This window comes from Protopterus annectens, chromosome 4.part0, assembly GCF_019279795.1.
Source record: "Protopterus annectens isolate FY-2018-M chromosome 4.part0, PAN1.0, whole genome shotgun sequence".
NCBI classification, from domain to species: domain Eukaryota; kingdom Metazoa; phylum Chordata; order Ceratodontiformes; family Protopteridae; genus Protopterus; species Protopterus annectens.
Genome location: NC_056733.1, coordinates 887,703,973 through 887,721,723, shown reverse-complemented (window position 1 = coordinate 887,721,723; position 17,751 = coordinate 887,703,973). Strand labels below are relative to the sequence as shown.

Sequence of the window (17,751 nt, the reverse complement as noted above, 5' to 3'; positions counted from 1 at the left end):
GAAAGATTTCTTGCAAGTGCAGCCACCCAGGTTCAGTAGGCAATGGCCTACTAAGAACTGGTTCTTTCCAGTGCCCAACAGAGCCGCTCAGATCAAACCCAGACACTCCAAAGGCTCCAGGTTTCAGTCACAAGGATCTTACAGGAGAAAACAATGGGGTGCCTCCACCTCCAAATCAGGAAGTAGCAAAGCACCACCCTATGGTAAACAGTCTGACTCAATGACTTTCCTCTTCCATTTCCAAGCACTTGTCTTTTCTCAGCCCCTTCGGTGGGAAAACTAGCACTTCTTGCTCAAAATTGGCATCTAATTACCCAGGACAAGTGGGTCTTAAATATAGTATCCCAGGGGTACAGATTTCATTTCCACACGTTGCCAGTTCCAAACGGATGGCCAGATCTGCCCCCAAATCAGTGGGCAGAGGCCCAGAAACAGGTCATGTCCCTCATGGATATGGGGGCTATTCAACCAGTACCAGAAAAGGAAAAAGGACAAGGTTTTTATTCAAGACTTTTCCTGGTACCCAGAAAAGACAAATCATGGCGTCCAGTTCTGGACTTATCCATTCTAAATACTTTCCTGGACATTCCAAAATTCAAAATGCTGACTCTACAACAGCTACTGCCTACGTTAGGCAAGAATGCCTGGTTGGTAACTCTAGACTTGAGAGGCTTACCTGCATATCCCAATCAGGGAATCTTGCAGAAGATACCTCCGCTTCAAAGCAGGCTATTTGCATTACCAGTTCTCTGCACTGCCCTTTGGCTTATCTACTGCGCCCAGGGTCTTCACAAAGTGCCTGGCACCAGTAATTGCATTTTGCAGACAAACATTCAACTTTATCCATATCTGGACGATTGTCTAATTCAGGCAGAGGACGAGGACACTCTCCTACAACATCTGGCATTTGGAAAAAGGCTTCTAACATGCCTAGGGTACACCATAAACGAAAAGAAATCACAACTGGTACCCTCTCAAATAATTACATTCCTGGATGCGAGCTTGAATACAACTGCCCAGATGGCTTATCTCACACCAGACAAACAAAATCAATTGATAACATACTTCAAGCAAGTGGCAACAAAAGCCCAGCTATCTGCAAGACAAATTCTGCAGGCTTTGGGGTTCATGGCATCCTGCATTCTACTAATTCCATATGCAAGACTGCATATGAGAAAACTTCAATGGTACCTAAAAAGCTTATGGAGTCAACATTGTCACAACCTGGAAACAATGATTCCTCTCATTCCTTGCCTGCAACAGGAGTTCCTTTGGTTGGCAGAGGCATGTCACCAAAACAAGGGACTATCATTCATTCTACCCCCTGCCACCCAAACCCTGGCTACATATGCATCAGACTATGCTGGGGGGGGGGGGTGGCGGCATCTGGCAGGGAGATGCATTCAGGGCAATGCATTCAGGGCGAATGGAGCCCAAATCAAATGCACCTACATATCAACCAGAAAGAAATGCTAGCTGTACAGATGTACAGAATGCTCTGACAGCCTTCAAGGACTTTCTTCATCCAGGACAACTACTGATAAAGATGGACAACACCACAGTTATGTGGTACATAAACAAGCAGGGGGGGTACCCACTCCTACCCCTTTTGCAGACTAGCCATAGCCTTGTAGAACACAGCCTTGACTTACCAAATACATCTTCAAGCTCAGTTTCTGCCAGGAAAGCAAAATACTCTGGCAGATGACCTAAGCAGAAATCTTATGGACCCACAAATCTTCAGCATGTTGACACAAAAATGGAGGAGCCCAGACATAGATTTATTTGCTTCTCCCCAAAACTACCAGTTGGACAAATTCTGCACAAGAACTCATCACAAAAAAGCTTGGAAAGTGGATGCTCTATCCTTCAGCTGGAAAAACCTTTCAGTCAATGCCTTTCCCCCTCTGCTTCTGCTCTCCAAGGTTTTACTAAAAGTCAGACAGGAAAAACCAAAAATGATTGATTGCTCCGGACCGGTCTCGCCAACACTGGTACCCGCTTCTACGGAGTATGTCACACCTTCCTCCATGGTACTTGCCTCAGACACCTCATCTATTGTCTCAGCAGAACTATCAAATTCTGCACACTCAGCTTCAAACTCTGAATCTTGCAGCATGGCTAATCAACTAATTTCACCAATCACATCTGTCAGTAAACCTGTGATGGATGTCATTTTGGAGGCTAGAAGGCTTAGTACTAGAAAGTCTTATGCTGATAAATGGACGAGAGTCCGTGCTTGGAACCAAGCACAAAGAATAAACACAGCAATGCCCAATATTCCTCAGATTTTGCAATATTTAACTGAGATGCTACACAAGGGCCTATCTTTTTCTTCTATACAAAATCCATGCCTCTGCCATCTCAGCTCATTACAACACAGAGCCTCCTCTCTTTTCTCATCCCCTGCTAAAGCAGTACCTCAGAGGGGCCAGAAATTTAAGACCTCACAGGAGAGCACAGACTCTTGCATGGGACCTCAATTTTGTGCTGGAAAAACTCACCCTACCTCCTTTTGAACCAGCTGCTACTGCAGACATAAAATTTCTTTCTTGGAAGACAGCCTTTCGTTTAGCTGTCACTTCAGCTAGGATTTCAGAACTACAGGCTCTCATGGCAGTGGAGCCTTTCATTATCTTTTACCCAGACAGGGTGGCCCTCAGGACCAATCCTCCTTTTATGCCTAAGGGTAGTATCCAGTTTGGCTCTTAAGCAGACCATTCACCTGACAACTTTTTTCCCCAAATCCGCTGAACAAGGGGGAGCGGATCCTGCATTCATTGGATGTATACAGACAACTAAGATTCTACTTAAACAGGACAAAATCTCTAAGAAAGTCTGAGCAACTACTGGTGGCGTTTGCTGCAGGAACAGAGGGGAAGGCTATATCAAAGCAGACTGTTTCAAAATGGATAAGCCATTGTATTCATTTCTGCTACATGCACCATGGTAAACCTGTCCCCAAGGGGATCAGATCTCATTCCACCAGGGCTGCATCTACTTCTGCAGCCTTTCTCAGAGGGGTTCCTACCAGAGACATTCTAGAAGCTGCTACTTGGAGCTCAGTTCATGCATTCACAAAACATTACCATTTACCTCTCTTTTCTAAATCCAAGGCAGGCTTTGCCACTGCTGTCCTGCAGGGCCTTATAGCTGCTCCTAATGCTGTTTAATTCCATCCTCCCATCCATAGCTTTGGGATTCTACCCAAATATAATGACTGCAATATTGAAACACGAAGAACATAGTACAGTTGTGTACACTTACCATAAATGTAGATGTCCGAGTGTATTCACTGTTGCAGTCCGCGTTACCCACCCGCCTGGGGGAAGAAAAACTGATTAAAATGGCGTTGGCTGCATGTTTTATACCCCTGATGTCATGGAAGAGGAGACAGCAACCGACGCAGGACCCAAGACTTTGTTATTCAGGCCGACTGAGGGCAACCTGCCAGCAGATTACCCAAATGTAATGACTGCAACAGTGAATACACTCGAACATCTACATTTATGGTAAGTGTGCACAACTGTACTTTTCTGTGACTGCACAAATGTCAGCTTCTTCCAGGGTTAAGAATGCTTGCAATGAGTGCAATTTCATGTTTAGACTCCTAGGGTTTAGCAGCGTGACCTTTAATTTATGTTTTGATTAAATTTTCATGTCGGCAGTTTGACCTCATGACATTGCCTAAGAAAGGTGCTGTGGGGGAGGCAAGAGCCTTTGCCAGGAGCCTGAAGCCCAAGGGAGACAGATGCAGGGCATCTCTGGCAAAGCATTGAGGCTTGTCAGTCATGTTATCCCAGGCTGTCCGGTACTGGATCCCCTTGGAATGACACCAGAAACTAGGCCAATTGTTAGTCATTTTCTGTTTGCACTGAGGCAGCATTCTAGGTGATGGTAGAATGCTGCTTAAGGCTAGGAACATACCTGCCCTGGGACACGTACTCAGCGAGCTCGATCATGTCTCTCTTCATATAGTCCAGGGAAGTACATCTCAGGTCATTCGCTCCAACATGGACTATGACAGAGTCATAACAGTACCTGTTGAGAGACTTGAGTGCATTGGTGATATGGCAGATTCTGGCACCCGACACACAACTAACCATGACTTTCTCCTTATCCAGCCTGGTGAGGGACACATCTGTGTGTCTCACAATGGAGTCTGCTATGACTAATATGTTGGGTTTATGTTTAGGCCTTAGTGGCTGTGAGACACAGGTGTGTGGACTGTGTGTGGTGTGGTGGGCAGTGGAGTTTGCGTGCGTTTATGTATCGGAGGTCTCTTTTGTTTGGGGTATGCTTTTGTTGAGGAATTACGCATATGTTTGGGGGTGTTGTGTAGGTGTGAGTGGTGCTTGAGGTGTGGTGTTCGTGTTGCCAACCTTCTTAGTGCCAGATTTACTGGTTTTGTGGGGAAGAGCGCAATGACAATATGTGCTTGATGTAATTGCATCTCTCTCAAATTGTGTTCCTCGGTGGTAGTAGTAGAGGATTGTCCATGTACATGAGACAGTTGCTACAATGTCTCTGCCCATATCAACCAGACTGGCAGGAGAAAATGTAGGAAAATTGTCCATCCATATTTGTCAGAAACTGAAAGAGCTAAGAGGGTAAAGGGTGGAAGGTCTAAGAGTAGTACTACCAGATGATAACACAAGTGCTACTAAGGGAAAACTTGTAGCTGGAATACCACAAAAAGGGTTAAAAGCCGTGCAACTGAAACTCGGGATGCAGCAGACCTGTATCTAGACAATGCAACTCAATTTTAAGGTTAAGAACTCAGTAAGAAAAAAGGCAGTGAAGCACAGATTAATTACTTATAGTCAAAAGAATAGAACTTAGTTTAAAAAATGCAGTTAAACAGCAACAAAATGCAGTTAAACAGTAATGAATTGCAGTAGATAGCAATAAAATGTAGTTAATCAGTAGATTGCTTTGAAACCGTAGCTCACAATCACAGCAGTAACAGACAACACATATAATGCAGTGGTTCAGTAGAATTTGTTTGTGTCTTTCGGCTTTTCCCGGTTAGGGGTCGCCACAGCGGAACTCCGGTCCGCTAATGATTGGCAGTTGATTTTTACGTACCGGCTTGCCAGGCCTGACACACAACTTTCAATGAAGGTTCGCCCATTCACACATGTCTCCACGCAGAAGACGCTCTAGCTGAGAATCGAACCAGACAGCATCTTACTGTGAGGCGACAATGCTACCGCAGCACTACCACCATACTGTTATCAATTTAGTGACCACCTGTTAGGTAGATAGGTTCCTGACTCAGTGTCTCCCCAGACTCTGGAATAGACTGCCCATACATGTCAAGCAGAGCGTCTCTTTGGCCCTCTTCAAAAGGAACCTTGATGACTGGCTGGGAGATAGGAAATTCAGCCCGAGGATCATGTCAGTCGCCCTGCTAGACAGGGGTCCAGGGAAGTAAATCCTGTGGACCTAAGGCCGATAGCCTAGTACCAACCTATGGATTAGTCCTTAGTGATACTCTGGGTGGAATATGAGAAATAATATCCTTTTCTTCCATCAAAATTCATGCCTCTGCCATTTCAGCCCACATAGCTCTTCTTCCTGTTGTCTTTTCCCACCCCCTGATGAAACAATTCCTTAGGGGGATGATTCACATAAGACCTCCCAGGAGAATGCCCACTCTTCTGTGGGACCTCAGTTTTGGCCTAGAAAAATTGACACTACCCCCCTTTGAACTGGCAGCTTCTGCTGAATTAAAATTCTTAACTTGGAAGACTGCCCTTTTACTGACAGTCACCTCAGCCAGAAGGGTCTCTGAGTTACAAACTCTCATGGCAGTAGAACCATTTCTCGTATTCCACCCAGACCAGAGTATCACTCAGGACTAATCCATCCTTTATGCCCAAGGTGGTCTTAGACACATCCTTGAATCAAGCTATAAACTTGCCCACCTTCTTCCCCAAGCCACAGAACTGGGGGGAGAGAATCCTTCACTCCTTGAATGTGCACAGACAGCTTTGCTAATATCTTGACAAAACTAAATCTTTCAGAAAATCAGACCAACTCTGTCCTTTGCCATTGGCTCTGAAGAGAAACCGGTTTCCAAACAGACCATCTCCAAGTGGATCTCTCACTGTATTTCCTTTTGTTATAGCCATCATGGTAAAGTCTCCTGAAACTGTAAGGGCCACTTCTATCTCTGCTGCTTCCTGAAAGAATAACTTACCAGAGACATTTTGGAAGCTGTTACCTGGTCATCTGTGCATACCTTTACCAAACACTACCGCTTATCAGCCTTCTCCAAGTGTAGAGTAGTATTTGCCACTGCCATCTTTCAGGGCATCCTCTCTTCCCCACAATCTACCTTCCACTCTCATCTCAGTTTTGGGAATCATCTCACAATTCAGGACTGCAGCAGCGAAACACGAAGAACATAGTACAGTTGTGTGCACTTACCATAAATGTAGATGTTCACGTGTATTCACTGTTGCAGTCTTATTTCCCACTGTCCTGTCCCCTTGACTACTGTAGTAGTCTGCTCCTATCTTCTTCACTAACCAGAGGACCCCATGGGTGTTTACCCTGCAGGGCCCTTTTTCTTCCTTTGACCCTTCCTTATGCTTCATCCTGGGGGCTCTGCCATTCAGGGGGGCAGGAAAAAACTGATGTCATAGTGATGACTGGCTCCCTTTATATCCAAGCGTACTGATGTCAGGGTAGGGCATCCGCCAGCCTTAGGAGGGGGGAGATTTTTACTGTGGTAGTCACTCCAGCCAAAGGCTTCCCACAGCAAGAAATTACTCACAAGTCAGGACTGCAACAGTGAGTACACTCAAACATCTATATTTATGGTAAGTACACACAACTCAGCTTTTTATCATTACATTCTTATACCATACTTTTCTTTCTTTTTTGTATCATCAGTTTTTATTTTCCACAAAAATACTTTTTCTTGGTAACATTTTATCTCTTCATTTATACAGTTTTTTCTCTTTTATTCTTTTAACATGCCCCAAAATTTATCATATTTAATACATTTGTACTACTAATCTCTCATCTTTTTCATTTATCCATTTCGACGCTTTGTACAAATTTAATGAAGCAGCATATGCCACTGAGTTAATTGACCCTAAATCACGTCCTCCTTTATTTACATACAACACTCCTCTTTTTACTGGGTTTACTATAGAGCCCTATATAAATTAAAACATTATCTTCAATGATGCCTTTTCAAATATTTTTGGCACCATGAATATGCTTGCTAAGTATTCTATTTTTCTCATCAGTACTGAATTTATCAAATAAGCCTTTTTTACTGAATGATAATTTATATGTTCTCTGGAAAAGACTGGTTTGTTTTATTTTTGTTCTGTTTTTTTCTCATGGAATTCTACTTCCATCTTGATTTCCATATTTTATACCCAACAGAGAAATTTTATTCATTGTAGAATATATAACCCCTAGCTTTACATTACTTAAACCTTTACTTTTCTCTTTATTTGATAACATCTCTATCACCTCCAGACACTCATTTATGCATATTGTTACTTTTTTATCCAGATTTTGTTTTTTGCAGTTATTATAATGTCATCTGTATATATTAACCGGACTGGAATTCTTAACCCTTCAGGTGTTTTATACCCTGCTTCCTTCATTTTGTAATTTATTTCACATACCATCAGATTCATAACTAATGAAATAAATCTCATTGGACATCCCTGTCTTACACCACTCTTATGTACGTCTTGGCTTAGCTAACCATTTACAAGTATTTTTACTTTATTATAACTATGTACTGACATACATACTTTCCTAACTTTCTCACTTGTATCATTTCATTGTTATCCATAAGATTTCATGTCCAGTAGTATCAAATGCCTTATATTATGCTCTCTTATAATGATTTTTTGCTGCTTCTTTTCTCTTCATATCATCCCACAGTTTCTCTATCATTAATTTTGACAAACCTTCCCCTTTATACGGTATGTATATATGTACTGTCTTAATATTTTTCATTTTAGTTTTAATTCTTTTTTGTATTATTTTCATAAAGATCTTATTATTATGCAATACTTTCACTCTCCAGTTTTTCTATCTTCCTTCTTCCACGTGAATTTAAGTATTCTACTACACAATTTTTCGTACATAAACCTTCATTTAACCACTCATTCAAAATATTTAAAAAAATGTATATATAATTTTTTTGCCAATCCCTTAAATGTTTATACATTTCATACCCTATTCCATCTGGTTTTGCAGCAGAATCTGTAATGATTTGTCTTAATACTCTGTCTAGCTCATATAAAAACCTCTTTTTTTAATTCCTTGTTCTCTTTTTTGTTAACTTTATTTTCCAAGTTATTTTTGCTACCTTCCTTTTTTCTTTAAATATTTCTTTTACATATTGTGCTACACTATTCATAATCTTTTCCCAAGTTTTTTTCTGTTTGTCCTTTTACGTTTTTATTCCTGTCATTACACTACTATCTTCCTTTACTAATCTGCTTAATTAACTCAATACTTCTCTTTTTCCTTGTAGAAATGTCTTTGCTCAAATAATAATTGTATTTTTTCCCGATTTCCTTCATATAATTCTTTTTCTTTGGCAAAGTACTTTCTGTCATTATGTTCCAAGTCTTCTACTGCATCATTGAATGTTCTTTCATATTTTCTTTCTTTACTTTTCTCACATTGTAGTGCCACTGTAAAAAAATATATATATTTTTCCTTAAATACCATCCACCGTTCAGACCAATTTTTATAAAATGGTTTTCAGGGTAGTATGTTCTTTCCATAATTGTATTACTAATCTCTTTCCTTCTTCAGTTCATGTTTTTTTACTTCTTTGCCTAGTTTATATATTCGTTGTTTTCATTTATCTCTAGCTGTATTGCAAGATGATCAGAAAATCCTGTTCAACTACCTCCCCTTCTGATATAACTAAACCTTCTGTTACTATAATCTGTTTCGGTTCTATGCGTACCCCTTTCTATAAGTCTATGGATTTTTGTCCCAAGGTTTTAACTTGCCACATCTTATAACTTACATTTTTCTTGAATCATTTCCTTTCTTTTTAAACTTTCCTCTTAGATCACAATTAGTTTCCTGTTAATATTCATATTGATCACTATGTAGTCTAAAATCTGATTTAAATAAGCTTTGCCTGTAGTGTAAGCATATAATGTTATAATTCTATATACTTGTTCTTTCCATTTTAAATCTACAATGGTTCATCTTCACATTTTTTTCTAAAGTTACATCTGATATTGTTTCTGTAGTTCTACAGAATACAGCTATTTCAGAACATCTGTCATTTAACAAATTCTCTGTTATATTTCCTCCCCATAGTTTATCTGTTCATAGTCTTTCATTTGTTAAGAATCTTGTCTTGTAATATAATTATATCTACATCCCATGTATTGCACCACTCCATAATTCTCATAATGCTTACTATATTCATAATGCTATTTTTCATTTTCTCTCTTCCTTAGATTCATGGTTTCACAGGTTCATTGCTAATTACTGGTCTAGCTGCTTTAGTGGGGCTTTCTGAGTCTAGCCAGTTTACCTCCCAAAGGTAAGAATTAAACTCCGTACCTCGTGTCTGAGAGTCAAACAACTTTACCATTAGACCAACGCCCATTACCTGTATATATTCCTTCATCCATTTCCTTTCTTTTTTTTCTTCTATCATCTCCCAATTTTTCATCACTTATTTCACAGCTTTCCTCTTTATTATTTTTTTCTCATTTGTTTCTTCTTTTTTTTTTTACTTCTAAAACGTTTTGTTCATTTTCTTCTTTTTTTCCTTATTTTCATTTTTACAATCCATCCATAAATGCACAATTTTGTTGCATTTATAGCATTTAAGTTCACATTTTTTTCATTATGTCCCATTTCCCCACAAGTATAACATTTTCACGTGATATTGTAAACGGCGAACGCGTATTGAGTGAACCCTATTGGTTGAAATGTTGCACGCGTAACAAGGAAATCGCCGTAGGGAATATTTTCCCTTTACTTCAATGCAGTGCGATCTCTGAGTAGGAATATTTTAGTAGTAGGGGTGTGGGGGGCGCAGCTCCCCACATGGGGGTGCAGGGGGGCTTGCCCCCTTGCCTACAGCGTTTAGGTAAGTATATATTTTTTTTATTTTTTTTTTTATTATATTTTCAAAATTTCAAATATCGCTCATATGGTGTTCGATGCTTGAAACTTTTGAAGATATAATATAGACCCCATTTTCCTTTATCACAGTTACTGGGTTGGGAGGGTGGCCTAATGGTTAAGGTCTTTGCCTTACAAACACAAGGTGCAGGGTTTGAGTCTCACAAGGGATAATTGGCTAAGCTTAAAATGGCTTGCAAGGGCAGTTAGCTTAGTACTAGTCTATGAACCTTATCAAATGTCCTTTTTTCCCCACAAAATAATGTTTTGGGTTGTCCCCAGTATTTTATGATGCCACTGTTTTCCTCCATATTTATCTTGTTGTGTCTCGTGTCTTTCGGCTTTTCCCGGTTAGGAGTCGCCACAGCGGAACTCCGGTCCGCTAATGATTGGCAGTAGATTTTTTACATGCCGAGTTGCCGGCCCTGACGCACAACCTTCAACGAAGGTACGCCCATTCACGCATGTCTCCACACAGTAGACGCTCTAGCTGAAAATCGAACTGGACAACGTCTTACTGTGAGGCGACAATGCTACCACAGCACCACCACCTCCATATTTATCTTGTTATATGTATCATTTTTCTCTTTCTATTTTTAACACAATGTTGCACTCGTATCCCCCAGTCCCTAAATAAACTTTTGCAATGTCCATTACTACTTTACATAAAATTTTCAATTGTCCTTTCAAAGTTTCTCTTTACACTTCAAAATTGTACATGAATTTTCCTTTTTGTTTCCCCTTTAAATGCTTTTATGACTCAATGATTCGTTTCCCCTTTAAATGCTTTTATGACTCAATGATTCCATGGGTTACAGACTTTTTATTCTCCAAGAGAATTTTCCATTGGAAAAACGATGTCACACAATGTCTCTTAATAAGAATACTTGTAACTCATGTGCTTTTACACCCAAAAGGAACTATTAAATTGCTCCACACTTCATACCTCTCCATTTCTTTGTCTTCTTTACTTCAAATCCCTTACCACATACTTTTTTTCATTTTCTTCTGCCTTTTTCTTTTCTGCTACTCCCCTTTTTTCCTTTTACTTTCTGTGCATGTTTTCCTTTCCATATCACCACTATTCTTCAGGATTGTCTCTGCATCCTCTTTTGTATTTCCCCCATAATGACCCCCAAGGAAACCTCTCTTTCATTTTCTGCTTCATCTGCATCACCATTTCTTTGAGTAAATCATCCTACAACCCTCCCAACTGGAGGTTTGTAGTTATACAGCCATCGTTTGCCAACTCATCTCCAGCAAACAGATTTCTCTGAAATATCTCCTCAGAATCCTGCACACATTCGCCGTTTTTGATATTGGCTTTCTTCTTCATTTCTGTCACCACTGCATTATCTCTCCATCTGCCTTCCTGAAACAGAAAGTGCAAAATGGGTCCCACTCACAGCAATGATGAGTAGGGGAAGTTCCCCAATGTTCTGGCCAAATTTTCTCCTGGTAGTATAAATACTACCTTGGGTCTCCCCTGAAAAGAAGCCGGTAGCCTAGTGGCACTAACCTGGTTAACAATGGAAAGTAAATAAAAGTGTAGAAGATGTGGGAGTGGTAGAATGTTTGTTTTTAAAGGGAGTGATTAGGTTGGCATATTGTCCAGTTCTCACAGTCATGCAAATGTAATATATCTATTTTTATATTTGTGTTTTCAGGCAGTGCTGACTCATGGGAGGGTGATAATGTCGCCTAGCTCAGAGTATAACATCAGGGCATGTTTTGGCAGGAGCTTGGAAATAAGTTGTACTGAACTGGTGATACTAAGAGAAAATCCCAACAGTTATGCACAGCTCAGAAAATGAAACCGGCAAGTGAGCAGTGACAAGTACAACCAGGAAATCTCCCACGAAGCAGATGAATACTGTCAGACAAAATAAAACTTGAACGCAGCTTTATTAATGAAAATAAAAGCGTTTTCGCTGTCAGTACAAGCTGGCAGCTTCCTCAGAATACACATAAAAACAGTTGGCGCCAAAGCAAGTTACTATAAAATAAAATCGGAATGAGGAGTGTCATGATGACATCACTACTTCCTTATCCGAAATTTAAAGGCATCCCAACAAGGACGCAAGTTGCAAACCTTTTAAAGGACCTCAAAGTAGAAATATGAAATATTGTGCAATGAATGCTAAATACATACAAGTTCAATATACCCATCGAATACCACACAGAAATATATATTTAAATCTATGGAAATAAATTATTAAAAAAGCTATTAAAAATATCAGTGTTTAAATTAAAGTCATTCTCACAGTCATGCAAATGTAATATATCTATTTTTATATTTGTGTTTTCAGGCAGTGCTGACTCATGGGAGGGTGATAATGTCGCCTAGCTCAGAGTATAACATCAGGGCATGTTTTGGCAGGAGCTTGGAAATAAGTTGTACTGAACTGGTGATACTAAGAGAAAATCCCAACAGTTATGCACAGCTAACACATCAGGTGATAATCTGAGTGGACATCTGTTAGACTTCACATCCTAGGAAAGGATCCCACCACCTTTACCCCAGCGAGTGTATATATTGTGGGTCTACTGTTACTGGGTATGGTGGTGGTTTATACCAGAGTTAAGACTGTGATGTTTCTGATTTCTTACCATTACTACTACAACCTCTATAGTTGAATGTCTTGGGGTACTTGAATACAAGTGTCTCTGCTGAAAAATGTGTGCAACTATAAGCATGCTTGAGCAGTTTTTCAATGTTATTTTTTTACTTGTGCTATTATTATGTGTTTGCTATTTCTTCATTGGAGCTTCTCACTAAGAACACCTGTTGCTGCGTTTGAATATTTCTTTTGGTATGTGCTTCTTACAGGCAAGCGAGTGTGTGAGATGGAGTTTATTTTGCAGTCATGATCCCTCTATTGGCTGTAGTGTGAGGCATTATATCCCTGTGTCCTGCTTGTTGCTCAGTTACTTAGATTTATAGCCCCACAGTAGTTATAGTATATGCTGAGTATCTCAGTAACTGTACTTTTTGTAGCTGTTCTAACTGTATGTTGTTTAGCTTACATTGCTTTTGCATTTCCAAGCACCAAATTTATGATCTTGGAATAATGACTGTATGTGTGAATAGGATATACAAGTCCCTAGTCATGGTACCTTGAATTATTTCCTTTACTGTCCAAGGTACATCAGTTAACAGGTTTGTGGGGGGCTCGGTCCTAATGACCAGGGATATGGGTGGAGGAACATAGCTGCCTAACAGGAGTTGTGTTATGTTTGTGCATTCATATTTCTTGGAGAATTAGTTTATTTTTTGAACCTTTGGGACTCACAGTTATGGTCTTGTGCTTATTAGATGGAGCTGTTTGGGGCAGGCTTGTCCCTCACTCATTACCAGTCTTCAATTCTTCCTTCCAGATTTTATAGTTATGCTTCTGTTTACATGAACTTTCTTGGTTTATGTCTATTTAACGCTGTTTAAAACACAAATTCACTTCTTTATGCTTCAACAATTGTTTTAGCAGTAATCATATCTGTTTTTTGCAGATGACAAGAACCTGCCAAATGTGCCTCCATTACAGTTGAGTGTACCTGCAGATTACCCTGAGCAGAGCCCTCAGTGGATAGACAATTCAAGGCAATATGGTAACTTTCATGTCATGCTCAGGCTTCTGCTTCTACCTGTTTTACCTTTAGCCTTTTATAACAAAAACATTGTAGATGATGTTGGAGAATGCTGTGCAGGTGAAGCTACCTGAAGTAGCAGTAAGGAAAGATTCATCACTAAAAACCAGCACGTTAGAGTAGTATTTAGGGAAGTTAATTAGCTTCTGTTTGCTCATGACTTGAAGTCAGTCTGGAGCAGGTGTCTGGGGATGTCTCCTAAGCCAAGAATGTTTTGTGTACTGTTGCTCACTACACCATTTAATAGACACACAAGCAAACATGCATAAATCTCCTCTGTTACATTTCCATGTTGTATTACTAACAACGCCATCATCATCATCATCATCCTCATTTGAGCATCTAGACTGCTGACTTATTCATGTGTTGTAACTCTGTGCACAGTCATTCCTAGGGAAGCATGAAGTGTGACCCCGGTACATTTTACCTTTGTAGATGGTGGACATGGGTCCACTAATAGGACTTGCACAACATCCATTCAGAAAAATGTCAGCACCTTTGTCTGCTGGAGCTACATCCTTGTGGCCTGAATATTGTCCCTTAAGTAGTGTGGTTACTGCCACAATATTTAGCTCTTTTCCATATTTTGTACTTCTGTTTCACCTCCTTGTAATTCTGTCAGGAAATTGCCTTTGTTTGATGCAGAACACACAGAGCTAAGCCTTCCAAGCCCGTGCAATACTCAAGTCGTCATGTGCTGGTGAGTGAAAATCACAAGCTTTGTCTTAGACATTTGCACAGTGTTGCCATCTGGTATCTGTGCCTGTGAATTAACTGTAGCATTACTTTCTCTGCATATATTTCCTTTTCCATGAATGGTGCTGTTGTCAGTTTAGCTCAAGGCCCTCCTCTGTAGTTTGAAATGTAATCAGAAAATAGACAAAGTAAAGATTATATAATCATTTAAGGTTATCAGTTTAACTCTTTCCTACCTGTGGTGATAAGGAATCAAGAGTTTAAGCCAGAGGCCTCAAGCTTGATTCCTGAATATAGTATTTTGCCCTGTCACTGGCTGCGTCCTCTTCCAAAAAGTGGTTGGTCACAAGGTCCACATTCAGCCACCTTTTGACATGCAGGACGTGCACTACATTCATTTGCTTTATCACTCAAATGGCAGTGTTTGGATTCATGTTGCACACAGCAGCACATTCCACACTTCATCTGAGAAGATACTGTTAACATTGGTAAAGCAGTAAAAACACTTGATTCCCATGGTGGGTGTGGCTCTGATGTTTGTTTTGAGATTTTTTTTCCAACCTTGTTTTCTGTAATATTTTTTTTTGCTCACCATTTAGAACTGTTACTCAAGATTTTCCCAGAGCTGTCAGTGTGTTCCGTGTTGTGCTTCCACCTGCATTATTTTGTTTAAACATTTATTTTACAGCCAAAGCTGAACCAGCATGCCTGAGAACCCGGTGCATTGGTTAGCTGGAAACATTGCTGTGCAGGATTTTCCACCTGCGGCTTCAGCACCTTTTCCACAGGTGCATGACTTGCCTGGACTAACCTTCTCTACCTCCACTATATCCCTTGCAGATCTTGTGTTATGATTTCCTCATATTTTTGGTGTGCACATCACATGTGCTGCTTTTTTTTTAGCCAGCACCTCTTCAATTCCTGTTGCAAATATTCTGTCACCTCTTCCTTGGCTTTCAGTTCACCAACACCTTTTTTATTTTGAAAATAGTTCCATTCATATAAATTGCTATGTATGCTCATTGCTTTTGCTTTGTAAATAAGTTTAACATCGTATCAGTTTTGTTTATGCTTGGTATCCATGTTAAAAGACCAAAGTTTTGTTTGTCTCTTTCGGCTTTTCCCGGTTAGGGGTCGCCACAGCTGAACTCCAGTCCGCTAATGATTGGCAGTAGATTTTTACATGCTGGCTTGCCGAGCCTAACGCACAAATATGGTATAATTTCTTAGACTAGAAATGTTTGTCTGTTTGTACATTTTAGAGCTGCTTTTTGTTAATTTCTTCTTGCTGTAGAATGTGCTGTAGAAACCTACAAAAGCAGTAAGTATATCATCCAGTGGTAACTTGTTTTTTTCCATTTTCTCTAGAAGCTAATCCCTTCTTGCAGATGGTTCATGAAAATATGACTTCAAAGTTGCTGCAGCTACCTGACAAGCATTCAGTCACTGCATTGCTTGACACCTGGGCTCAGAGTGTCCGTCAGGCCTGCCTTTCTGCTGCCTAACTGCATCTTATGAGGCAGAAATAGAACTGTGACACAGTGCATTCTTTCAGTATGGCTTCTTCCCATTACGTGATCCTTTGGAAAGCAGCTGAAGTGCAAGTGTGTTGCTTGGGAGGTGTTTGTTACTCATCAGATCATTCATGCGGCGATAGTTACGACTGTGACTACATATTTTTGTGGGCAATTTGACACGAGAATGGTAGACAGCTGTAACAGCAAGCTGGGTCAGAACTTGCTGCAGGGTGTACAAGTCTCAAGTACTCCTTTGTGTTACCTGAAATCCTTCGTGATCGCTGTATGCGTTCAAGGTAATAAATGGTCCACGGAAGAGCATTGGAGGAGCCTCTTTTCTTTGCATCTGAGAGTTGTCAGATGTATGTAAATTAGTGAAATGTACTGTAATCATTGAAGTTTTTTATGAATGTGGTTTGGGCAAAAATTATTCCAAAGAGCATTTTTTTAGGTTATTTTTACTTTGGTAACTTCAAATGTCATTTATGTAAGAATTATGAATTTTGTATGTGAAGTACAGAGAGATCTGTTAATGTCACAGAACACTAATAAAACATACTGCTGAAAATGATTTTGTTTTTTTGTGGCAGATGATGATTTGATAAGTGCTTGGGTTAACTTTATAAGGGGTGCAGAAAGTTTTACTTCCTCACAGACCCCACCCTTCACCTCACCAAGGAGCAATCAGTTTTCATCCCAACTACCCTTCATGTCTGTACAATGGGGTACAGATAGGCATATTGAAACTTCATTGATGCCAGCTGTGGCATCTGACAAGATGACACTACAATATAACTTGACAGTTTTCATCTTCATTTGTACTTGTTGCCTTACACTGATAAAATTGCAAGGATTCTCCTCCACAGATTTCCGTTTAGTACTTAAGCAGTCATTGTGCTGTCTGTTAGGACTTTGTAGAACCACATAAGAATACTGAGCAGTTTGCCTCCTGCCCCCAGGCCTCCTATGGATTGTGTAATTCCTAAGATCCTTGATGTTTCCAGAGGTGAGGCTTATTATGCAGATTATTTAATTTGATTGTGAAGAATTAGTAAAACTGTATCATTTGTAGGCTGCCTAGCTGTGTCGAAGTTAATATCCTTGTTGCCCAGACAGTGGATTTTGGAGGAAAGATTTTACTGAATTTGAAAATGTTTAAACCAGAAGTGGATGCATGGGAGGTCTTAACCACAACATCCATTGCAGTTTATTCCTTATTATTAATATCCTTTTGAGATGCTCATTAGGATCAGTACTGCAAGAATCTAAGTTGTATAGTAGAAATTAGCAGAAAATGGACGTCTGTACATTGATCTAATTTCTTTCAGCATTCAGACATCCCTGTAGGCATCTAGGGATGTAGCATCAAGCCGTTACTGTTATGGGAAGCAGTGCCCAGCACAAACACTTTGTTTTTTGCTGCCCTCTGACTGTCGAGCTGTTATGCTTCACTGGTTATCACTCCTAGACTTTGATTTTGTCAGTACTAAAAGCTCATTTTCAGCAGTCAGTCTCGAATACATAGAAATTTATGTACAAGATGTGTGCCTTTATTATGGTACAAAAGACAGTTATCAAATGCGCTATTACGGGCATCCATTTACTCCAGAATTCTTTTTTCTCCATAGCTAGGAGAAGGAATCACAGCTCAGATTATTCTCAACACTTATTTTCTTAAACTACCAAAGGGACAATGTTTTGTTGGAACATACTAAAGGGGTGGCGTAAGCCACAAAACTATGGGCTA

The 17,751-nt window shown here is 39.9% G+C and overlaps 1 protein-coding gene across 1 annotated transcript in view; it reads left to right on the top strand.

Moving 5' to 3' along the window:
- Nucleotides 1-16,575, top strand: part of LOC122800361 (mediator of RNA polymerase II transcription subunit 15-like) — a 200,005-nt gene extending 183,430 nt beyond the window's left edge. The window contains exons 6-7 of the mRNA XM_044069811.1: nucleotides 13,654-13,752; nucleotides 15,856-16,575. Of these exons, the coding sequence (XP_043925746.1) occupies nucleotides 13,654-13,752; nucleotides 15,856-15,992 (236 nt within the window). The 3' untranslated portion in view covers nucleotides 15,993-16,575. The remainder of the gene's footprint in view (nucleotides 1-13,653; nucleotides 13,753-15,855) is intronic.
- The last annotated feature ends 1,176 nt before the right edge of the window (nucleotides 16,576-17,751 follow it).